The following is a 25,406-nucleotide window of genomic DNA, read 5'->3' on the forward strand; positions in this document are numbered from 1 at the left end:
CTAATCACGAAATGCTTATACCACAAGGTTCTCCAAGGACACGTGACTCGCAGAGAGTAAAAATGTGGTTAATCTCTGTTTTAAATGAGTAACTCCTAGTCAAGAGTTAATGCTTTCAATCATCGATATTTGGAGAGTAACATCTGACAGCATCAGCCATAAAACATTCAACAGCACGATTCTCCCTCCCTGTTATAACTGTCCCACGTTCACCTATCCCACAGCCAACAATGGACCATTGTGGGCTCCACATGCCCTTGATTATTGTTGCACTTGAATATCTTCCATTCATTTGTCCTAAATAGCGTCTATATCTCTCGTTCCCCTTTCCCATTCAATCTCAGTCTGAAGAAGGGTCTCAGCCTGAAACGTCGCCTATTCCTTATCTCCGGAGATGCTGCCTGACCCGCTGAGTTACTCCAACTTATTGTGTCCGTCCAGGTTTACTGATGTTGTCTCGCTGTCATTAACACCTCCCTGGTTGTGTGATTTCAGCCTCACTACCTCCGTGGATGCAGTGATCGCCATCAGTGTGGTGTTCGCCATGTCTTTCGTCCCGGCCAGCTTTGTGCTCTACCTGATACAGGAGAGGGTTTCCAATGCAAAGCACCTGCAGTTTGTCAGTGGAATGAGCTCAACCACCTACTGGGTCTCCAACTTTCTTTGGGATATGGTACGTCACAATCTACTGGTCGAATGAAAAGCATGCGCAAGTAGGCAGTAACTAATGTTAACACTGGTTTTCATGCAGAGATGTCTTGCAGTACAGATCAAACACCATGAGGGCATAAGTGATAGGAGCAGAACTACGCCATTTAGAAACATAAAAACATAGAAAATAGGTGCAGGAGTAGGCCATTCGGCCCTTCGAGCCTGCACCGCCATTCAATATGATCATGGCTGATCCTCCAACTCAGTATCCTGTACCTGCCTTCTCTCCATACCCCTTGATCCCCCTAGCCACAAGGGCCACATCTAACTCCCTCTTAAATATAGCCAATGAATTGGCCTCAACTACCTTCTGTGGCAGAGAATTCCAGAGATTCACCACTCTCTGTGTGAAAAATGTTTTTCTCATCTCGGTCCTAAAAGATTTCCCCTTTATCGTTAAACTGTAAATTTGGCCGATCTTGTCTACTCCACCATTCAATCATGGCTGATCTATCTCTCCCTCCTAACCCCATTCTCTTGCCTTCTCCCCATAACCCCCCGACACCCGTATTAATCATGAATCCATCAATCTCTGTCTTAAAAATACTCATTGAAGGCCTCCGCAGCCTTCTGTGGCAATGAATTCCACAGATTCACCACCCTCTGACTAAAGAAATTCCTCCTCATCTCTTTCCTAAAGGAACGTCCTTTAATTCTGAGGCTATGACCTCTGGTCCTGGAGTGTCCCACTAGATGAAACATCCATGTGTAATATGGGCCTGTAGCACAATGGAAATAGATAATGACAATGGACTAGTCAGAGCCTCAGAATTAAAGGACGTTCTTTTAGGAAGGAGATGAGGAGGAATTTCTTTAGTCAGAGGGTGGTGAATCTGAGGAATTCATTACCACAGATGGTTATGCAGGCCAAGCCATTAGGTATTTTTAAAGTGAAGATTGATAGGTTCTTGATTAGGAAGGGCGTCAAAGGTTACAGAGAGAAGGCAGGTGAATTGGGTTGAAGGAAAAAATAGATCAGCCATTGCTGAATGGCAGAGTATTTCTAGATGGGCTGAATGGCCTAATTCTGTTCCTATGACTTATGGTCTATCAACTCTCCTGTTCCATTCTCAATGAATTTGAGCACATTTTTAAAAATGGATTTGCCTTGCATAAAACCACATTGAGCAGGTTTGATTATAGTCATCTTTTCTAGTGATTAGCTATGTCCTTTTTGATTATTGATTCGAGCATCTTGCCAATTAACTAGCTGGCCTGTAGTCCCCTTACTCATACATATCTCCCCTTTTGAACAAGGGAGTTACATTGGCTCTTTTCCGTTCTTCTGGCACTCTCCTGGAGTTTAGCGAGTTATGACATTTTTCAAACGATAGGCCCTCTATCTTTGCAGTCACTTCCTTTAATACCTAGGGGCATAGTCCATTGGGTCCTGATGACTTGTGACTTGTCAGCTTTTAGCTGTCTGAATCTTCGATACTTTATCCCATGTAATTGTGATATTTGCAGCTTCTATCATGTTATTTGAAATTAGTCCCTCTGTACGTATGAAAATTGTCCCACTCCCATGTCCCTATGATTTTATATCTGAAGAAGCATCTTGACCCGAAATGTCACCTATTCCCTTTCTCCAGAGATGCTGCCTGACCTGCTTTGTGACTTTATCCAGCATTTTGTGACTATCTATGGTTTTACATTTCACTCCTCTTCTCCAATTGTCTGACACCCCTTTGTCTCCTTTTCACCTCTCGCTGTTGTCACTTGCTACACCCATCTGCCAATCGAACCCCCCCCCCCCCCCCTCACCTGTATCCACCTATCACTTATAGACACAAAGTGCTGGAGTAACTCAGCGGGTCAGGCAGCAAAAAGGGATGGGTGACGTTTCGGGTTGGGACTCTTCTTCGGGTGATGATTTAGGTCTGAAGAAGGGTCCCGACCTAAAACATCACCATTCCTTTTTCTCCAGAGACGCTGCCTGACGTGCTGAGTTCCTCCAGCACTTTGGTTTAAACCATCATCTGCAGTTCCTTGTTTCTCCATCTATCACTTGCCTGGCTTTGTCCCACCTCCACCTCTATTTTCCAGCTGTTCTCCCACATCACTCGGTTATTCCATTATTGCGCTTTAGGTTTCCTTGCACTGCCTCAGATTGCACTACAAGACATGCAGCACCCTGCTATTTTGCAGTCATCGATGTATTTATTTTTGTATCTATCACTAATATGTATATTGCTTACTGTATGATCTTCATGAGGACAAGAAATGTTGTTACATCCCGGTGTATATGACAATTAGCATCCCGATCACAAAGAGAGATACTGATTCAGATTATTTCATTGTATGTAACAATGAGAACCTCTCTTATTGATTGTATCACTGGGCCCATTTACCAGCACTCGCTCTGAGGGCTTTTATACTTTGGCAAATCAAGTGCTTTTCTAAATACATCTAAAGATGATATACTGCTTAACCTTACACTGTGAAGAAATGGGACGCTTCATTCAAGTTAATTACAATGCAGAGTGTGCTGTCTCCAAATGCTTTCAACCCAAGCTTGATGCATGGCAGTTTCCCACATTACAAAAGTGATTACACTGCATAAATACTTCATTGTCCATAACATGCTTTAGGGCATCTTGAAAGAGATATGAAACTGCTATAAACCAAAAGGAAATAAGTAATAATAGCATGTTGACTGTCTGCCCCTTGCACTGTATGTCCATTATTTAAGGATCTGGCTGATGTGACCTTGGCCCACAATACTCCATATGCGACCTAACCAATGTTTTATAAAGCTGCAACATGACTTCCTGACTCTTATACTTATGGCATGGCTTTCCTCCGCGTGTTCCAATTTCCACTCAGTTTCTTGGTATAATTGCGGGTAGTTAATGACATGATTGTGGGGAGATTGGGATGAATGCAAGATGAGTATAAATGGCCAGTTCATGTCCGGCACACACTCAGCAGATCGAAGGGCCTGTTTCATGGCTGTATCTCTCTACAACTGGGGCGGCACAGCGGTAGAGTTGCTGCCTTACTGCGCCAGAGACACGGGTTCGATCCTGACTAGGGGTGCTGTCTGTATGGAGTTTGTACGTTCTCCCTGTGACCGCGTGGGCATTCCCCCCTGGTGCTCCGATTTCCTCCCACACTCCAACTTGGTTTGTAGGTTAATTGGCTTTGGTAACTATTGTAACTTGTCCCTACTGTGTAGGATAATGCTACACTTCTTCACTAGTCGGTGCGGACATGTTGGGCCGCAGGGCCTGTTTCCACACCACACATCTAAACCTAAACCTAAACTCGATGAGGAACAGCCAGCCAATGGCCCTAGGCAACATGTTGACCTACTGGAAGAAAGGCTCATAACTCCGAACATAATGTTATTTAAATAATATTGTGTTATATTATATGAAGCTTCTATGGATTAGTCAAGCCATCGCCAGCATTTAGAGTCATAGAGTCATAGAGTGACACAGTGTGGAAACAGGCCCTTTGGCCCAACTTGCCCACATCATCAACATGTCTCCAACTAGCTGCACTAGTCCCACCTGCCCGTGTTTGGTCCATATCCCTTCAAACCTGTCCTATCCAGGCACCCATCTAACTGTTTCTTAAATGTTGGGATGGTCCCTGCCTCAACATGTTGGGATAGTCCTTACCTCCTCTGGCAGCTTGTTCCATACCCTTTGTGTGAAAGAAATATGATGGGAACTTTTAATTGAGGTGTTATCTTGCAGCAATTGTAACACTTCTCCTGCCAATGAAATGTGATTGTTTCCCTCTTCCTCAGTGTAACTATTCAGTGACCACAGTCATGGTGACCCTGATCTTCATCGGCTTCAAGAAGAAAGCCTTCACCTCTTCGCAGAACCTGCCTGCATTTGTAGCTCTCCTGCTGCTGTACGGGTGAGGCATATAAAATCCGCACCTCCGTCGTTTGATGGCCTGAGGCTGAGTGTCGGTCGGTCACATTTCGGTCTGCAAAGATAACGCAAGCATCAGGCTTCAACCCCTCGTTGCCTTCTCTTGCAGGTGGGCAGTGACCCCCATGATGTACCCAGCATCGTTCGTGTTCGATGTTCCCAGCACTGCCTACGTGGCTCTGTCCTGCATCAATCTCTTCATTGGCATCAACGGCAGTGCTGTCACCTTTATTCTCGACTTGTTCGAAAACAGCAGGGTGGGTTTATCTTTTGCCTTTCTGCATGCCTGCTAATTAGACATTTCATGTTATCCTCCCTCTCTCTCTACTGGGCTGAGGGGGAGTGGGACGAGGAGTATCCTAGATATTTAAAACACTACGAAATGGTGATATCTCTCAGTTCAAGTAACCCCTGTATTCGCTCTCTCACCGCCCCTCCTCCACCCTAGCAGTCCTGCCAGTTCCGCTGTTCGCATCCATGTATCTCTCTGTTATCACCTCTTCCGCAGCCAACAATGGGCCTTTGTGGGCTCCACCTTTCCATTGGTGCCAGCTCTGGTTTGTTCTGAACCTTTTCATACCTCTCGTTTCCCTTACCCCCCCCACCTCCCCCACCCGACTCTCAGTCTTAAGAAGGGTTTTGACCTGAAACGTCACCTATTCATTTTCCGTTGTCTGACCCGTTGAGTTAATCCAACATTTTATGTCTATCTAACTTTTAAAATTTGGTTAGTTCGCAAAATGACACAATCTATCATATCTGAGTAAAAATGTTATTGGTTTTACAAAGGTAGACAAAAAAGTTGGAGAAACCCAACGGGTGAGGCAGCATCTATGGAGTGAAGGAATAGGCGACGTTTTGGTTCGAGAACCTTCTTCAGACTGATTATGTGGGGGGGGGGGGCGGGAAAAAGAAAGGAAGAGGCGGAGACAGTAGGCTCTCCCCCCCACCCCCCCGACATCAGTCTGAAGAGGGGTCTCGACCCAAAACATCCTCTTAGTTTATCCAACTTTTTTGTCTACCTTCGATTTTTCCAGCATCTGCAGTTCTTTCTTAAAGATTGGTTTTACAAATGTGTCTGTAAAAATCTACTGGTATTGAAGAGAGATAAAGAGCAAAAGCAGAGACTGATTCATGGCCTTTATTGACGTCCATGAGAAATAATGCCATATAATAAATAGCTGGCAGTGAGACAGGGTCATGGGAAGATGGCAAGGATGTACATTGATAAATGTCTGGCAATAGTATTAGGTAGTAAAGGTTGCCATTAATCTAGGGCAATGGGTGGCTCAGGCTCAGAGAGTCATAAAGCAGGGACGCAGGCCCTTCAGCACGACTTCCCCAAGATGTCCCACCTACACTCGTCCCACTTGCCCTCTTTTGGCCCAGATCCCTCTCAAGCTTTCCTATCCATGTACCTATCCTACTATTATTTTAAATGTTGTTATAGTACCTGCCTCAACTACCTCCCTTGGCAGCTCCTTCTATATACCCACCACCATCTGTTTGAAACAGTTGCCCCTCGGGTTCCTATTAAATCTTTCTCCTCTCACGGTAAAACTATGTCCTCTGTTTCTTGATCCCCCTACTCTGTGTAAAAGACTCTACATCTCCCTCATGGTCTATATAATCACTCCACATCCTCCTGTGCTCCAAGGAATAAAGTCCTAGCCTGTCCAACCTTTCCCTATTGCTCAGGCCCGGCAACAACCTCATAAATCTTCTCAGCATTTTTTCCAGCTCAACAACCTCCTTTCTATAGCGGGGTGACCAAAACTGAACACAATACTCCAAATGTACAACTTGTACAACTGCAACATGACCTCCCAACTTCTATACTCAATACCCTGATTGATGAAGGCCAATGTGCCAGAAGCCTTCTTGACCACATTATCTACCTGTGAGGAGCTGTGCACCTGCATTCCTGGATCCCTCTTCTGCACAAAATTCCCCAGAGCCCTATCATTCACTGTGAAGGTCCTCTTCTGGTTTGCATTCCCAAATCGCAACACCTCGCACTTATCTGCATTAAACTCCATTACAAACTCAGCCCACTTGCCCAACTGTTCAAGATCTAGCTGTAATTTTTATAACCATGAGGGTTATCTGCAAACTTTCTAATTGTGCCTTGTACATTCTCATCTAAGTCGTTGGTATAAACCATAAACAGCAATGGCCCAGCACCGATCCTTGAGGCACTTCGCTAGTCAGAGGCCTCCAGACTTCTTCTTCTTCTTGCGTATGGCGTGCACAGCCTAAAGTTGTAGGACAACTTGTTCTATTTGATCTTATTTGATTGTGCACGCCGGGTTGATTGCATTCGTCGAAACATGGCGGACCACGTGAAGGTTGCAATCTCCTACCCCACCTCCAGTCTGAAATACAACCTTCCACCATCATCCCCTGTTTCCTTCCATGAAGCTAATTTTGGCTGACTGGCTCTCTCTGGATCCCTTGCATTCTAACCTTCCAGAGCAGCCTACTGTGTGGAACCTTATCAAATGCCTTGCTGAAGACAGTATAAGTCTACAGTTTTGTCCTCATCAATCTTTTTGGTTACTAGTAAGGATGGTTACTAGTTTTTAATATTTGGTTACTAGTAATGATATGGAAATACACAGCATGCTTGTGGATTGTGCGTTTGTTGTGCAGGTGTGTCCTATTTGCCTTCAGCCAGTGCTCAGCACGTGATTCTTATTTTCCCCTCCAGGTTTTACAGATGTTCAATTCAATGTTAAAAAACGTTCTGATAATATTTCCACATTTCTGCCTGGGACGAGGTCTGATTGACATGGCCATGAATCACGCAGTGACTGAAGTATACGCAAGGTTTGGTAAGTTTTCAGAGAGCAAATTTTGCTCAGATCCTGTTGTTCTGAAGCTAAAGATATTGAGCAGTGTGGAGGTGAAAATGAAATCACCGTTCCAAGACAAATTCTTTCCCCCTTAGTTTAAGTGGCTTTTGTCAACACAGATATTGCAGGAAGAATGTGTAGGAAGGATCTGCAGATGCTGGTTGACACCGAAGATAGATGCAAAGCGCTGGAGTGACTCAGCAGATCAGGCAGCATCTCTGGAGAACAGGAAAAGGTGAAGGGAGGGGTTTTGACCTGAAACGTCACCTATTCCTTTTCTCCAAAGATGCTGCCTGACCAGCAGAGTTACTCCAGCATTTTATGTTGAATTGCAGGCAGAAACTCGTTACTGCACAACTAGCAACCTCCCTTTTGATTTACCTGCAAGAAGATATAAATGTAGCGATTATTAGCACACATTCAATTTAGCCATCCTCTCGGTGGAGACACCTGTACAACCTGCATAAGAGTTAAACTGGGTAAGTCCTCATGTGCCACAATCAAACCATATCACCCTGTGGCAATGACTGTCAGCAGCGGTAGAGTTGCTGCTTTACAGTGCTTACAGCGCCGGAGACCAGGGTTCGATCTCGACTATTGACGCTCTGTACAAAGCTTGTGCGTTCTCCCCGTGACCTGCGTGGGTTTTCTCCGAGATCTTCGGTTTCCTCCCGCAATCCATAGACGTGCAGGTCAGTAGGTTAATTGGCTTGGTATAAGTGTAAAACTGTCCCTAGTGTGTGTAGGATAGTGTTAATGTGCGGGGATCGCAGGTCGGTGGGCCGTGGGGCCTGTTTCCACACTGTATCTCTAAACTAAACTAAACTAAACCCTTTGCACAAATAGATATCTGGACAACAACCTGCTTAACGATTGTATTGCCAACGTTAATCACTTGATAGCAATGTCAGAAAATACCGATAAAGCAGAAACGTCTAAAGCCTATCTACATCATCGACACCAAACTGGTTGAAGAATGGGCGGCATGGTGGCACAGTGGTAGAGTTGCTGCCTTACAGCGCCGGAGTTCTGGGTTCACTCCTGACTACGGGTGCTGTCTGTACGGAGTTTGTACATTCTCCCCGTGACCGCGTGGGTTTTCTCCGGTTTCTCCGGTTTCTTCGCACACTCCAAAGACCTGCAGCTTTGTAGGTTAATTGGCTTCTGTAAGAATTGTAAATTGTCCCGTGTGTGTGTGTGTGTGTGTGTGTGTGTGTGTGTGTGTGTGTGTGTGTGTGTGTGTGTGTGTGTGTGCGTGCGTGCGTGCGTGCGTGCGTGCGCGTGTGTAGGATTGTGCTAAGTGTGCGTGAATGGCTGGTTAGCACGGACTCGGCGGGATGAATGACCTGTTTCCGCGCTGTATCTCTAAACTAAACTGAATCAGACAAAGTGGGGTGAAATGAGTTTTTATGTTTAGGGTTAGTTTTATTGTTATTGACACGTGTATCGAGGTTTTAGCATGCTATCCGAACAATCGGATAACTATACATAAACACATGCAATTTGAACTCGTGTTAATCGAGTAGAGCAAAGGGGAAGATGCAGAGTGCAGTTACTGGAAAGATGGCTGTGGTTATCCAGCTTGCAGAAGTACAACAATCCTTCTGCTAACCACACACTGATGTACAAATATTCAGTGACGTGTTTACTGCAAGGATAGACCGATTATTGCCTGCGTCACCCGTTTCCTGTTGAAAGAATGTCACAGTAGCTCATGCACACTTCTTATTGAGGCACAGTACTCCTCACCCCTGTTTTGGTGAGGCTGCTCACAATTATATGTGCTCACAAAATAGTGGGAGAATCTAGGACTAGAGGGCATAGCCTCAGAATTAAAGCACGTTCGTTTAGGAAGGAGATGAGGAGGAATTTCTTTAGTCAGAGGGTGGTGAATCTGTGGAATTCTTTGCCACAGAAGGCTGTGGAGTAAAAGTCAGTGGATATTTATAAGGCATAGATAGATAGATTCTTGATTGGTGCAGGTGTCAGAGTTTATGGGGAGAATGGGGGTAGGAGGGAGAGATAGATCTTCTTGCGTTTGAGGCAGCAGAAGTTATGTAACGCCCTCCAGGCTCTGCAGCCAGTTCCGCATTTAGCTGCAGCAGGGTGATGCCATCCGGTTCGAAATCCGTAGATGCCCACCCGAAAAATGGCGCATGCTCTGGGTTGGCGCCAAGCCGCAGCGACTGAGGTTGCATTAGGGCTGCAAGCTGCGGCGACTGAGGTTGCATTAGGGCTGCAAGCTGCGGCGACTGAGTTTGCATTATTTCTGCTGCTATCTCTGTTTGTTGTAGTCCACCTGACTGAAGTCAGTTGACAGGGCTCACCACGGTGAGGTCGACAACATGAGCCCCAGAGATAGATCAACCATGATTGAATGGCGGAGTAGAATGGATTGTGCCGAATGGCCTCATTCTGCTCCAATCACTTATGATCTTATGCTCTTATTTCATCCTGGTGAAAGAATCAAATCTTCAGTAGTTATTACGTTTCTAAGTCACAAGGAAACTACTCAAGAAACTGTGCAATCAGAAATGCATCCACTCTTTGTTTCGCTCATGTACACATGGGATTTTGTTTTCCAGACCTCCTCTCGTACAACCTTGTAATATTACATCGAACAAAATAAATTAATCTGACATTAATGATCTGAAATCTAGGGAGTTTCAGGACGTAAAGGTTTGGGAGCCAAAGATACCATCGCCATTGGGGAGACTGAAAACATAGAAACATCGAAAATAGGTGCAGGAGGTGGCGATTCGGCCCTTCGAGCCAGCACCGCCATTCATTGTGATCATGGCTGATCGTCCCCGATCCATAACCCGTGCCTAGCTTCTCCCCATATCCCTTGATTCCACTAGCCCCTAGAGCTCTATCTAACTCTCTCTTAAATCCATCCAGTGATTTGGCCTCCACTGCCCTCAGTAGCAGGGAATTCCACAAATTCACAACTCTCTGGGTGAAAAAGATTTTTCTCGCCTCAGTCTTAAATGGCCTCCCCTTTATTCTAAGACTGTGGCCACTGGTTCTGGACTTGCCCAACATTGTGAAAATTGTTCCTGCATCTAGCTTGTCCAGTCCTTTTATAATTTTAAATGTTTCTATAAGATTCCCCCTCATCCTTCCAAACTCCAGTGAATACAAGACAAGTCTTTTCAATCTTTCCTCATATGACAGTTCCGCCATCCCAGGGATCAATCTTGTGAACCTACGCTGCACTGCCTCAATCACAAGAATGTCCTTCCTCAAATTAGGAGAAAAGACCGGAATTGGGATGTAAGGATACATCAAAGGATTCCAAGATTAGGATCTTACGGAGAATGAATGCATGGGGATATTGAGAATGAGGGTGGGAAATTTAATATCAAAGCATTGCCTGGGAACCACTGTCGGTCATAGATGATGAATGAGCAGAACTTGGTGCAAGTTGGGAAACTAGAATACAATTGCACATCACGAGCAATCATTTAGTAATGGGCCCGTATTTGGTGAGAGTCCAGGTCGGGATTTCTCATAGAAAGCTGTAAAGGCAACACCGCTGATTCCAATTAGAGTCTTCTCTACTATCCAGAAACATATACGTTCAAAGAAGGACTGCAGGGGGCACTGGTGGAGCAGTTTCGTATGCTGGAGAGGGTACATTTTTAACTAGGTGCCTACTGTAACAGTAGCCACCTTTTCACACTCATGCCTTCAGCAGTTTCGGTAAAGTGCTGGATCATTAATACTGATGAAAATAGAATACTGATTTAAAAAAATAGAATAGAATTGTGAGGTTATGGACTTAACTAAATCATAACTAATAAACCTTCAAATAATCTAAAAACTAGTTGAAAATGATGGCACCTCAGTGAAACGCATTGGCCTCCGTATGGTGTGATCGCTGGTCGGCGCGGACTCGGTGCGCCAAAGGTCCTGTTTCCACGGTGTATCTCTGAAGCTAAAGTAAACCTTGTTTTGCAGGCGAAGACTTTTATTTTAATCCATTCCATTGGGAGTTCATTGGCAAGAATCTTACAGCCATGGCGATCGAGGGAATCGTCTACTTCCTGCTGAACCTTCTCTTCCAACATCGCTTCTTCCTCAGTCACTCGTACGTACATCCTGAGCAATTCCTTCCCCTATCTCCCATTCATACTAGAAACAGTTCACGTTCCTGCATTGTCCCCTATTCTGGCAAGTTGTTCTTCTTCAGGCAACTCTTTCAAAACGATTAATGGATTTTGTATCATAGAAACATAGAAACATAGAAATTAGGTGCAGGAGTAGGCCATTCGGCCCTTCGAGCCTGCACCGCCATTCAATATGATCATGGCTGATCATCCAACTCAGTATCCCGTACCTGCCTTCTCTCCATACCCTTTGATCCCCTTAGCCACAAGAGCCACATCTAACTCCCTCTTAAATATAGCCAATGAACTGGCCTCGACTACCCTCTGTGGCAGGGAGTTCCAGAGATTCACCACTCTCTGTGTGAAAAACGTTCTTCTCATCTCGGTTTTAAAGGATTTCCCCCTTATCCTTAAGCTGTGACCCCTTGTCCTGGACTTCCCCAACATCGGGAGCAATCTTCCTGCATCTAGCCTGTCCAACCCCTTAAGAATTTTGTAAGTTTCTATAAGATCCCCTCTCAATCTCCTAAATTCTAGAGAGTATAAACCAAGTCTATCCAGTCTTTCTTCATAAGACAGTCCTGACATCCCAGGAATCAGTCTGGTGAACCTTCTCTGCACTCCCTCTATGGCAATAATGTCCTTCCTCAGATTTGGAGACCAAAACTGTACGCAATACTCCAGGTGTGGTCTCACCAAGACCCTGTACAACTGCATTAGAACCTCCCTGCTCCTATACTCAAATCCTTTTGCTATGAAAGCTAACATACCATTCGCTTTCTTCACTGCCTGCTGCACCTGCATGCCCACTTTCAATGACTGGTGTACCATGATACCCAGGTCTCGCTGCATCTCCCCTTTTCCTAGTCGGCCACCATTTAGATAATAGTCTGCTTTCCTGTTTTTGCCACCAAAATGGATAACCTCACATTTATCCACATATCAACGAAGATTGGGTGATTAGAATTATTTTAATCATCTGCTCAATGTGGAAATTATCTGTAACCTCATCAATAAGAGGGATATAGGCCAATCAAGGCCAAATGAGACTAGCGTAGATGGGGCGTCTTGGTCGGCATGGACAAGTTGGGCCGAAGGGCCTGTTTCCATGCTGTAACAGGGGTACCTGACAGTGAAGGAATGGAGGAGGCTTCAGGTTTGAAGCAGTGCATGTCTCTGGAAGAGTAGTAGTTGCAGAGCATATTACAGAGTTAGGGAGGGGATAGGCCAGGGTGGGATCTTGACAAAGTTGTAATTTAGAGGTGACTGGGAACCAGAAACCTGGGTAGGTTCAGATGTGGAAACAAACAGTAGCACAAAACTGGCTTCAACAGAAGAAAAGCAAACCAGCTTCAATGCAGACCATGCTACTGGTTTGCTATCAGCCCATTTTCTATGATTGTCCCCTCAATATTCTATATTTATTTATGCCCCCCCTCTCTTATGATAGTCATACGGCATGGAAATGGGCCCTTTGTCCCAACTTGCCCACACTAACCAACATGTCTCATTTACACCAGCCCCACCGGTCTGCATTTAGCCCATATCCATCCAAGCCTGTCCTAACCATGTGCCTGTCTAAATGTTTCTTAAACATTGGATACTATCTGTCTCAACTACCTCCTCCGGCAACTCATTCCATACACCCACCACTCTATGTAAAAAATAGTTACCTCACAGGTTCGTATTACATCTTTCCCCCCTCACCCTAAACCCATGTCCTCTGGTTCTCGATTCCCCTACTCTGGGCAAGAGACTCTGTGCGTCTGCCCGATCTATTTCTCTCATGATTTTGTAAATCTCCGGACGATCACCCCTCATCCTCCTGCACTCCAAGGAATAGAGTGCCAGCCAGCTCAATCTCTTTCCACAGCTGAGGCCCTCACCTCACGGCACCCTTTCCAGCTTGACAACATCTTTCCTACAACATGGTGCCCAGAACTGAACACAATAATCTAAAGGTCTGAAGAAGGGTCTTGACCAGAAACGTCACCCATTCCTTCTCTCCAGAGATGCTGCCTGTCCCGCTGAGTTACTCCAGCATTTTGCGTCTATCTTCGGTTTAAACCAGCATCTGCAGTTCCTTCCTACAACAACACTCTAAATGCGGCCTCACCAACGACATACAGCTGCAACATGACCTCCCAACTTCCATACTCAATACTCCGACTGACGAAGCCCAATCAATTCAGCCAAAAACCACCCGAGCTCAACAGTGGGCCTGGCCAAGCTGGCCATCTGCGAGTCATGGCGCCTGGCGGAAGAGGGCTTTGGCCCTTTACTGGGGTTGTATAGTAGATATTAGAATATTTGTAACATGGTTGTTGGATGATTTTGGAACATGGTGGTGGATATGTTACCACGGTTTTGTTTTTTTTGGTTTTTGTATCGTGTTGAAATTAAATAAATTATTTTTTGATACAAATAAAAAAGCTCAACAGTCTGGCCTTTAGCTTCCAGCCTGTTGATCTTCCAGCCTGTTGATCTTCCAGCCTGTTGATCTCCCAGCCTGTTGATCTCCCAGCCTGTTGATCTTCCAGCCTGTTGATCTTCCAGCCTGTTGTTCTTCCAGCCTGTTGTTCTTCCAGCCTGTTGATCTTCCAGCCTGTTGATCTTCCAGCCTGTTGATCTTCCCGTCTGTCTCAGTTTGGCAAAAATGTCAAAACTGTTTTCACTTTTGATAATCGTGGAGACAATGAACAGGGGGCGGAGTTCAACCTCGCCTGGCAGCCAGAGAGATCAGAGAGTAAAGGGCCTGTCCCACGGGCATGTGACTCCAGGCAGCAAGCGCGACCTAAAGGGCCAGTCCCACCAGCATGCGCCTGCATGCGGCAAGCGCGACCTAACCAGAAGCGGGGGCCGTGCGGAGGTCGAGTGAGTGACATGAAGTGCGAGTGAAGTCCGAGGGAAGTACGTGTGTGATGTACGGCGTCGAGGCAGCTGCGGGCCAGCGGGCCGTTGCCGCGCAGAATTTTTGAACACGGTCAGTTTTTCGGAGTCCGGCGCGATGTCGTGACCAGCTCCGCACAACTCTATACGGCTCCAGCGATCAAAGTGGGATTGGTCCCGCGAGGCCGTATGGCTCAAGCGACCACGTTAGGTCGCGCATGCCGCATGCAGGCGCATGCTGGTGGGACCGGCCCTTTAGGTCGCGCTTGCCTCATGGAGTCGCATGCCCGTGGGACAGGCCCTTTATACGCACGCTCCCTATATGCCTTGGCCCTTGATGTTTGCGAGCATCACCGCCAAACTGAACGTCTTCCTGTTTGGTGCAGGCCATCGACAGCCGGCAACCTTCCCGCCATTGAAGAAGATGACGATGTGGCTAAGGAGCGCGAGAGAATTCAGGGCAAAAGCACGCACGACATTCTGAAAATAAAGGAGCTGACCAAGGTGAGTGGAATCCAGTCGTGCTACGGACGGTGGAAAGTGTGAGATGGTAACCGAGTGATCTAATTCGGATTGTGTTTCCACAGTATTACGCAGGGAAATCCAGGCCCGCCGTTGACAGGATCAGTCTAGGAGTTCGTCCTGGAGAGGTAACGTTCATCCTCCAAATAAACACGTTAAAACTATTTGAGCATATATGCAGACAGGTCGTTGCATTCGCTCATTCTCTTATATATCTGCTTTGCCACTGGACTTTAGTGCTTTGGACTTCTGGGTGTCAATGGTGCTGGAAAGACGACGACCTTCAAAGTACTGACGGGCGATATCCATCCCACGTCTGGCGAAGCTTCAGTTGCAGGCTACAGGTACCTTCCCCCATGCTCCAAGATGCTCTCAGAGCCAGATGCTCAGAGCCGGATTTACCACTAGGCTTCGTAGACTGAAGCCTAGGGCCTCGAAATCTGGGGGGCCTCCGGCCAAGGTGTATAATATTTTTGACATTGTGTCATAGGCCTTTCTTACATATGCTGTCACAACACACTAGTCTCTAAACAACCCTTCGGTAATTTTCCTTGCCCTCCATTTCAGAATAATAGTGTTTTAAGTCGATAACTCGACACTAGCACTGGCAATAAATAAATAAATAAATAAATAGCGCGGCTTTCCAGCCCCTTATCTCATTGGCCAGGCTCGGCTGCAAATCAGTGTCAATTTGGTGGGCCATCTTCCTCTAGCCGTGGGGGTGGGGGATTGGGAGGGGCCTCACAAGTGGAACAGCCTAGGTCCTCTCTTCATCTAAATCCGGCACTGCAGATGCTTGCCCCTTTACCGGGGCTACGTCCGCGCCCGGGTGGTGTTAGAGAGGGACATTTAGTATATTTGTAACATAGTTGTTTGGAGTTTAGTGTCTGAATAATGTGGTAATTTTGTAATATGGTGGTGGGTGTGACACCACGGTTTTGTTTTTTTTGGTTTTTGTTGCATGCTCGTAATCAAATAAATTATTTTTGATTCCAAAAAAAAAGATGCTCTTAGAACATAGAAGATAGTGCAGTACAGCACAAGAACAGACCATTCAGCCTGCAATGTTTGTTCCGAATATAATGCCCAGACCAACCCTTCTCTGTCTGCACATATTCCATGTCCCACCATTCCCTGCATATCAAAATGCCTCTCCAAAGGTTTCTCCAAAGCCACTAACATATCTGCCTCAACCATCACCCCTGCCAGCGTATTCCAAGCACCCACCATCCTCTGTGGAAGAAAAACTTGCCTTGCACATCTCCTTTCAACTTTGTCACTCTCTCCTCAAAGCTGTGCCCTCTAGCATTTGATTTTTTCCATCCTGGATGGAAAAAAGGTTCTGACTGTCTGCACTATCATGAAAAATAAAATCTTAATATTTTGCAAATGAATCCTCCTTACGTGGATTTTTCCTTGGAGGTTGAGCACCCGGAGATCTTTGATAACTTTGGTTTATCTTCATCCTTGCTGTTGCATTGCACTGCATGTGTCTTTGTGTGGATCTTCTCCCCACCCCGACTAGTATTCTTGGCCAGATTGAAGATGTCCACCAGAACATGGGATACTGCCCTCAGTTCGACGCCATCGATGACCTCCTCACGGGCCGCGAACACCTCCAGCTCTACGCCCGCCTACGAGGAGTTCCAGAAGATGAGATGGACCGGGTAATTTTCTCAATGACTACCAGGGCACAACTCTCTGCTGCTTTATAAATCTCTCCCTCTCCTCCTCTACCCTGCTCTGCAATCTCACAGGTCATAGAGTGATACAGCGTGGAAACAAGCCCTTCGGCCCAACTTGCCCACACCTGGCCAACATGTCCCAGTTACACTCGTCCCACCTGCCTGGGCTTGGTCCATATCCCCCCAAACCTGTCCTATCCATGTACCGGTCTAACTGTTTCTTAAACGTCCCACACTTAACTACCTCCTCTGGCAGCTTGTTCCATACACCCACCATCCTTTGTGTGAAAAAGATACCCCTCAGATTCCTATTAAATCTTTTCCCCTTCACCTTGAATCAATGTCCTCTGGTCCTCAATTTCCCTGCTCTGCTCAAGAGACTCTGCCCAAGTCTACCCAATCTATTCCTCTCATGATTTTGTACACCTCTATAAGATCACCCCTCATCCTCCTGCACTCCATGGAATAGAGACCCAGCCTGCTCAACCTCTCCCTATAGCTCAGACCCTCTAGTCCTGGCAACATCCTCGTAAATCTTCTCTGAACCCTTTCAAGATTGACAATATCTTTCCTATTACATGAGGTATCTCGAAGCGATGCTGAATGTTTTATACTTATTTTTTGACCACATCTGGTATCCAAAGGTCCATAAACTGAGACAATGCTTCTGTCAGTTTACTCGTTTGCACAAACAGGGTGTGAATTGTATCGAAATTAAAACAGAAAATATTAGAGCCGACAAAGCAACAATCATTAGAAACATAGAAACATAGAAAATAGGTGCAGAAGGAGTAGGCCATTCGGCCCTTCGAGCCTGCACCGCCATTCAATATGATCATGGCTGATCATCCAACTCAGTATCCTGTACCTGCCTTCTCCCCATACCCCCTGATCCCCCTGATCCACAAGGGCCACATCTAACTCCCTCTTAAATATAGCCAATGAACTGGCCTCAACTACCTTCTGTGGCAGAGAATTCCACAGATTCACCACCCTGTGTAAAAAATATTTTTCTCAACTAAGTCCTAAAAGATTTCCCCTTTATCCTTAAACTGTGACCCCTAGTTTTGGACTTCCCCAACATTGGGAACAATCTTCCTGCATCTAGCCTGTCGAACCCCTTAAGAATTTTGCAAGTTTCTATAAGATCCCCCCCTCAATCTTCTAAATTCTAGCGAGTACAAGCTGAGTCTATCCAGTCTTTCTTCATATGAAAGTCCTGACATCCCAGGAATCAGTCTGGTGCGCCTTCTCTGTACTCCCTCTATGGTAATAATGTCCTTCCTCAGGTTAGGAGACCAAAACTGTACGCAATACTCCAGGTGTGGTCTCACCAAGACCCTGTACAACTGCAGTAGAACCCCCCTGCTCCTGTACTCAAATCATTTTGCTATGAATGCTAACATACCATTCGCTTTCTTCACTGCCTGCTGCACCTGCATGCCTACTTTCAATGACTGGTGTACCATGACACCCAGGTCTCGTTGCATCTCCCTTTTCCTAATCGGCCACCATTCAGATAATAGTAACTCGCTTATTTAATTTAAAATATTAACATTTATATGGCAGCGACAATGAAAACTTTGAGAAGCTTTGACTGAATTTAGTGTACGTGTACACACAAATGCATGTGTACACGCGTGCATTTATGTGTACACGTGGATTACAATGAATAAAATGTGACTTCTGTACTATGGAAGGTATAAACCTCTCGGTTTGAATGAGGGCAGCCATGTATTCCACAAAAGTAGACACAAAATGCTGGAGTAACTCAGCGGGACAGGCAGCATCTCTGGAGGGAAGGAATGGGTGACGTTTCGGGTCGCCCGAGACATCACCCATTCCTTCTCTCCAGAGATGCTGCCTGTCCCTGCTGAGTTACTCCAGCATTTTGTGTCTACCTTCGATTTAAACCAGCATCTGCAGTTCTTTCCCACCTGTATTCCACAAACCAGGATCGCCTTAGATGGGGCATCTTGGGTTGCATGGGCGAGTTGGGCCGTATGATTCGATGGTGCTAAGTCCATGCCGATCCATTTCCAGGTCGCTGAGTGGGCAATTGAGAAGCTGGATCTCACCGAGTATGCTGACCAGATGGCTGGTACCTTCAGCGGAGGCAACAAGCGCAAGCTCTCCACAGCCATAGCCCTCATTGGCTGCCCTGCAGTGGTGTTACTGGTAGGAAACTCTACAGCTCTCCCCCTTACAGCATCTCAGAACGGGCGCCTGAATTAAACTATTTGACCAACTACTCAGGAAAATAAAACTCTTGCACTACCTGTGGCCCAAGTGGACAATGTAGCCCAATATATAGTGTCCAATTTCTCCACAGCAAACTCCCACAACAAGCAATCCGATAATGACCATATGAGTAAATGGGTCCTTTTCACAATGGCAGGCAGTGACTAGTGGGGTACCGCAAGGCTCAGTGCTGGGACCCCAGCTATTTACAATATATATTAATGATCTGGATGAGGGAATTGAATGCAATATCTCCAAGTTAGCGGATGGCACTAAGCTAGGGGGCAGTGTTAGCTGTGAGGAGGATGCTAGGAGGCTGCAAGGTGACTTGGATAGGCTGGGTGAGTGGGCAAATGCATGGCAGATGCAGTATAATGTGGATAAATGTGAAGTTATCCACTTTGGTGGCAAAAACAAGAAAGTAGACTATTGTCTGAATGGAGGCCGATTAGGAAAGGGGAGATGCAATGAGACCTGGGTGTCATGGTACAACAGTCATTGAAAGTAGGCATGCAGGTGCAGCAGGAAGTGACGAAGATGAATGGTATGTTAGCATACATAGCAAAAGGATTTGAGTATAAGAGCAGGGAGGTTCTACTGCAGTTGTACAGGGTCTTGGTGAGACCACACCTGGAGTATTGCATACAGTTTTGGTCCCTAATCTGAGGAAAGACATTCTTGCCATAGAGGGAGTACAGAGAAGGTTCACCAGACTGATTCCTGGGATGTCAGGACTTTCATATAAAGAAAGATTGGATAGACTCGGCTTGTACACGCTAGAATTTAGAAGATTGAGGGGGGATCTTATAGAAACTTACAAAATTCTTAAGGGGTTGGACAGGCTAGATGCAGGAAGATTATTCCCGATGTTGGGGAAGTCCAGAACTAGGGGTCACAGTTTAAGGATAAGAGGGAAGTCTTTTAGGACCGAGATGAGAGATTTTTTTACACAGAGAGTGGTGAATCTGTGGAATTCTCTGCCAACGAAGGTAGTTGAGGCCAGTTCATTGGCTATATTTAAGAGGGAGTTAGATGTGGCCCTTGTGGCTAAAGGGATCAGGGGGTATGGAGAGAAGGCAGGGATGGGATACTGAGTTGGATGATCAGCCATGATCATATCGAATGGCGGTGCAGGCTCGAAGGGCCGAATGGCCTACTCCTGCACCTATTTTCTATGTTTCTATGATCTGTTTATTTATTGGTACGCAATAGGAGAGGTATGTTCGCCATGAATGTTGCCTAGGTTTCAGCAACTAAGTTACAGAGAAAGGTTGAACAAGTTAGGGCTTTATTCTTTGGAGCGCAGAAGGTTAAGGGGGGACTTGATAGAGGTCTTTAAAATGATGAGAGGGATAGACAGAGTTGACGTGGATAAGCTTTTCCCACTGAGAGTAGGGAAGATTCAAACAAGGGGACATGACTTGAGAATTAAAGGACAGAAGTTTAGGGGTAACATGAGAGGGAACTTCTTTACTCGGAGAGTGGTGGCTGTGTGGAATGAGCTTCCAGTGAAGGTGGTGGAAGCAGGTTCGTTTTTATCATTTAAAAATAAATTGGACAGTTATATGGACGGGAAAGGAATGGAGGGTTATGGTCTGAACGCAGGTGTATGGGACTAGGGGAGAATACGTGTTCGGCACGGACTAGAAGGGTCGAGATGGCCTGTTTCCGTGCTGTAATTGTTATATGGTTATATGGTTATGACACTCGGAGCATCTCCCCTGTTAGACTTTAGATACAGTGCGCAAATAGGCCCTTTGTCCCACCGAGTCCGTGCTGACCTGCCATCACCCCATACACTAGCACTATCCTACACACTAGGGACAATTTTGTTTTTCACAATCACCATCACAATCACAATAATACTTTATTAGCCATGTCTGTTTTGCAACATACGAGGAATTTCATTTGCCAAGTCAGTCATACAAATAAAAAGCAGCGGAACACACAAAATACATTTAAACATAAACATCCACCATAGTGACTCCTCCACATTCCTCACTGTGATGGAAGGTGAAAGAAAATTGAAATTTCTTCCCTTCTATGCTCTCCCGTGGTCGAGGACCTCGAGCCTTCCGTTGACGGGATGATCTTGACTCCCGTAGCCGACGGTCGGGCCCTCCGCATCGGGGGGATCAGCTCCTGCATCGGGGGGATGTCAGCTCCCTGGTCGAGCCTCTGTGCCGTTGGAACTCCCGACTCGGCCTCTCCCGAGACTGCGAGCCCGTGATGGTAAGTCCGCAGGTCACGGTTGGAGCGATCCCAGGTAAGGGATCGGCTCCTATGTTAAGTCCCCGCCCCATGGTGGGGCACAAAGTCAGACCGAGGCGGCCTCCAGCTCCATCGATGGTAGGCCGCAGAGCAACCGGAGATGCAATCCGAAAAATAATCGCATCTCTGGCAAGGTAAGAAACTGAAAAAAAGTTTCCCACGACCCCCTCCCCCTCCCCCTCCCCCACATAAAACAAACTGGAGAACATTTACACAGACTTTTAACACATTTTTAAAAGAAGAAAAAACAGAGACTGTTGGCGGAGCTGCCAATCGTGCAGTGCCAAAGCCAATTAACATTCAAACCAGTACGTATTTGTAGTTTTGGAGGAAACCAGAGCACCCAGAGAAAACCCACACGGTCACGGGGAGAATGTATGAACTCAGTACAGACATCACCCGTAGTCAGGATCAAACCTGGGTCTCTGGAGCTGTAAGGCAGCAACCGGACACCGAGCGGCCCAAAGGATAGACATTTGTTAACTTCAGTTGAACTGAATTCCAGGATTTCATGTGCATATCACTAAGATGTGAGCTTGTGCCATTAGGACGAGCCGACCACTGGGATGGATCCAAAGACGCGGCGATTTCTCTGGAACTGTCTCCTGGGTGTTATCCGTGAAGGAAGAGCGGTGGTGTTGACCTCACACAGGTGAATGCGCTGCCCGGCAACCATTTACTAAATAAATCCCTGTGTGCTCGATATCTGGAAGTGACTGAATTCTCTGCTCGCTTGCTTACAGCATGGAAGAATGTGAGGCTCTCTGCACCCGGCTGGCCATAATGGTGAACGGTCAGTTCAAGTGTCTTGGCACCATACAGCACCTGAAGTACAAGTAGGTCCCAATTCCTCTCATCATCCCTGGTTGTGTTGCTATCTAGTTGAATTCATCAGTATTCAAGCTAAAGTCTATAGAACCACGAGTTGTTATGTGTTGTGGTGTCGGGGATGACACGGGTTCGGCAGTCACCACACCAACACTGTAGGGTGGACTCACGTGAAATATTTTATTTACAGTGGTAAAGAAGTCCAGGACCACATGGGGGCGCTGTCCCTCACTGTCAAGGCTCATGTGCGGTGGTCCTGGCCCGGAAGCTCAGTCCCGGTCTTCGAAGGAGGAGGCCGTGGTGATCTCCCTGTAGTTCACCCTTGCCTCGAAAGGAGGCGCTGGCGGTCTCGGGCTTATCCCAGCAGCTCAGCATTGGGGCTTGAAGGGGCGGTCTCTGGATTATCCTGGCGGCTCAGTCGCTGCCTCCACGTGTGGGCCCAGTCCCTCGTTACCTGTGATCAAAACGGCATCAAAGGGAGAGGGTGCTGTCACAGTATCCATTCAAATTCATCTTAGTGCTTGTAACAAGACAGGAATTTGTACCTAATTCGTCAAACTCTTACCATCTGAAGAGTAAAAACCCATCCCTGTGGTTTAAGGAGACAAAGGGAACTGGTTGCTGGTTTACAAAAAAGGATAAAAAGTGCTGGTGTAACCTAGCGGGTCAGGCAGCATCTCTGAGTTACTCCAGTATTTTGTGTCTATCTTCAGTGTAAACCAGCATCTGCAGTTCCTTCCTCATCAGTGCAGTTTAGTTTATTGTCACGTGTACCGAGGTACAGTGAAAAGCTTTTGTTGCCTGTTAACCAGTCAGCGGAAAGACGATATATAATTATAATCGAGCCGTACACAGTTCTTACACGATTCATTTTTTTTTAAAACAGGTTTGGAGATGGTTATGTGGTGACGCTGAAGATCAAAGGAAGTCAGCCTGGAGCCTCACCCGACCTGACAGCGGCCGAGACATTCATCAAGAGCAACTTCCCCGGCAGCCTGCAGATAGAGAAACATCACAGCACCATCCAGTACCAGCTGTCTTCATCCTCATTAGCCAGAATCTTTCACCTACTCATCTCTAACAAAGAGCAGCTGAGAATCGACGAGTATTCTGTCTCACAAACAACTTTAGACCAGGTAATCAATTCATAAGGTCATAAGGGATCGGGAGTAGAATTAGACCATTTGGCCCATGACCTGCAACGTGACCTCCCAACCTCCATACTTAATACTCCGACTGGCGAAGGCCAGTCAATTAAGTTGGGAATCGGTCTTCCGGTCTGTCTAGGTTTGGCAGAAATGTCGGCGATCGGCCGAATGGCCTAATTTCTGCTCCTAGAACTTGTGAGCTCATGAAAGTGGTGACTTCCCAATTGAATCTAACTTCCTTTCCAGATGACGTCATGTGCACTTTCAAGATATTAACATTATCCAAATGACGTGGAAATTCATATTCTAGAGCTATGCTTTTCAACTCAAGAGAATTGTGTCAGCAAATCCCGTATAGAATAGGTTTCTCCACTGGTGTCTAAGATTTCATGTTTATCAGTTCTAGGAGCACAATTAGGCCATTTGGCCCATCAAGTCTGCTCCGCCATTCAATCATGGGCGATCCATCTTTCCCGCTCAATCCCAATCGCTTGCCATCTCCCAATAACCCCCGACACCCTTATTTCCTTCTGATGTGTGGAGTTAGCTGGGTTCAAGCGAGTACTGACCACAACTAAACCCAATTTTATTGATTCAAGTGCAGTATTGTTTGTCTGTATTCCTGATTATCTTTTTGCCCTTATCTGGTTCTTTCCACTGGGAAATGAGGCTGAGGGAGGGAACTGTTGGGAGGGAAACCTGCAACCCAACAGTTGTGTCTATTCTAAAGATGGATAAATCCCCAGGATCAAGTGTATCCGAAAAAGATAGACACAAAATGCTGAAGTAACTCAGCAGGTCAGGCAGCATCTCTGGAGAAAAAAGATGGGTGAAATTTCCCTTGAAGGTCAGGAGCCTTCTTCGGAAGTATATCCCAGTTCATTGTGGGAGGCAGGGAGGAAGTTACACCGCACCTGTCAGAGATATTTTTATAGAAACAAGGAACTGAAGTGTCGCCCATCCTTCTTTCTCCAGAGATGCCGCCTGGCCCAGTGAGTTACCCCAGCACTTTGCGTCTATCAGGTTTATGCCTGTATAACTCGTTATCACCGATCCCACATCCAACAATGGATCATTGTGGGCTCCACATTGCCTTGATTATCATTGCTTTTTGTATACCTTCCATCCATTTGTTCTGTATCTCTCGTTTCCCGTACCCCTGGCTCTCGGTCTGAAGAAGGGTCTCGACCCAAAACGGCACCTATTCCTTCTCTCCAGAGGTGCTGCCTGACTCTCCGAGCTACTCCAGCTTTTTGTGTCTGCCTTCGGTTTAAACCAGCGTCTGCAGTTCTTCCCTGCACGTAAATATTTTTATCGTGGATATCCACGGGTGAGGTGCCAGAAAACCTGAGGGTGATTTATTTTGTGCCTCTAATGCTTTGTGTAAGTTTAAACGTCCTGCACTGTACTTGCCTGCAAGGCTCCTATGCTTGCTGGTGTTGGTCCCTTGTCACACTTTGACCATTTCTGGTTCCGTTTACCTCCGCCCAGGTGTTTGTGAACTTTGCCAAACAGCAAACAGCTGAAGACGAGAATCTCGCCCTCCACCCCCGCGCTGCGGCGGCCAGGAGAGAAGTGAAAGTCACACCAGCTCCCGCGGAAGCAGCTCCCAGCTCAGCCGGTGGTGGCCTGAACAAGGAGAAGAAGTCCTGAGGAAATTCCAACAAAGCCACAGTGAACAGGCGGCACCACGTGGGCTGAATCGTAAAGGTTCTGCCGTTCAATATGGAAGACCACCCCTGTGATAACTCCACGCAGCTACCACTACCAGGAGCATCAACACGTGGATGCCAACCATTGTGACTTGCTAAATAGTGGGCTGCTAATCTCAATGTCATGTCCGTCTCACTCTAAAGGAAGGTCCACCTGTGACTGAATACAGTAGCTTTAAGTAGCTTTAGCCTGAAGAAGGGTCTCGACCCGAAAACGTCACCCATTCCTTCTCTCCAGAGATGCTGCCTGGCCCGCTGAGTTACTCCAGCACTTTGTGTCTCTCTTCGATTTAAACCAGCATCTGCAGTTCTTTCCTACACAGTAGCTTTAAGTTGGGCTTGGCTGTGGCTATTTCTCAGTCATAACATAGATGCCTGTACATCCCTCCTAGTGGGCAGAATGCAGGACTGTAATCATTACTTGCGGGATTCCATGTCATTCAGCATTGTTAGCAGTGAAGGCGTTCTTTACCCGTTAAAATTCCAATACACTGTACCTCCAAATAGAATGGATGGAGTGTGGTAAAACATGTCAGACTAGA

The 25,406-nt window shown here is 46.3% G+C and overlaps 1 protein-coding gene across 1 annotated transcript in view; it reads left to right on the plus strand.

The window, feature by feature from the left end:
* The window catches only part of abca4 (ATP binding cassette subfamily A member 4), a 148,834-nt gene extending 123,788 nt beyond the window's left edge, over positions 1 to 25,046 (plus strand). Inside the window, exons 37-50 of the mRNA XM_033027825.1 lie at positions 496 to 673; positions 4,469 to 4,584; positions 4,711 to 4,858; positions 7,312 to 7,435; positions 11,420 to 11,549; positions 14,844 to 14,961; positions 15,045 to 15,107; positions 15,217 to 15,323; positions 16,505 to 16,646; positions 18,708 to 18,842; positions 21,725 to 21,828; positions 21,920 to 22,012; positions 22,891 to 23,140; positions 24,644 to 25,046. Coding sequence (XP_032883716.1) covers positions 496 to 673; positions 4,469 to 4,584; positions 4,711 to 4,858; positions 7,312 to 7,435; positions 11,420 to 11,549; positions 14,844 to 14,961; positions 15,045 to 15,107; positions 15,217 to 15,323; positions 16,505 to 16,646; positions 18,708 to 18,842; positions 21,725 to 21,828; positions 21,920 to 22,012; positions 22,891 to 23,140; positions 24,644 to 24,805 — 1,870 coding nt within the window. The 3' untranslated portion in view covers positions 24,806 to 25,046. The remainder of the gene's footprint in view (positions 1 to 495; positions 674 to 4,468; positions 4,585 to 4,710; positions 4,859 to 7,311; positions 7,436 to 11,419; positions 11,550 to 14,843; positions 14,962 to 15,044; positions 15,108 to 15,216; positions 15,324 to 16,504; positions 16,647 to 18,707; positions 18,843 to 21,724; positions 21,829 to 21,919; positions 22,013 to 22,890; positions 23,141 to 24,643) is intronic.
* The last annotated feature ends 360 nt before the right edge of the window (positions 25,047 to 25,406 follow it).

This window comes from Amblyraja radiata, chromosome 10 (assembly GCF_010909765.2).
Source record: "Amblyraja radiata isolate CabotCenter1 chromosome 10, sAmbRad1.1.pri, whole genome shotgun sequence".
NCBI classification, from domain to species: Eukaryota; Metazoa; Chordata; class Chondrichthyes; order Rajiformes; family Rajidae; genus Amblyraja; species Amblyraja radiata.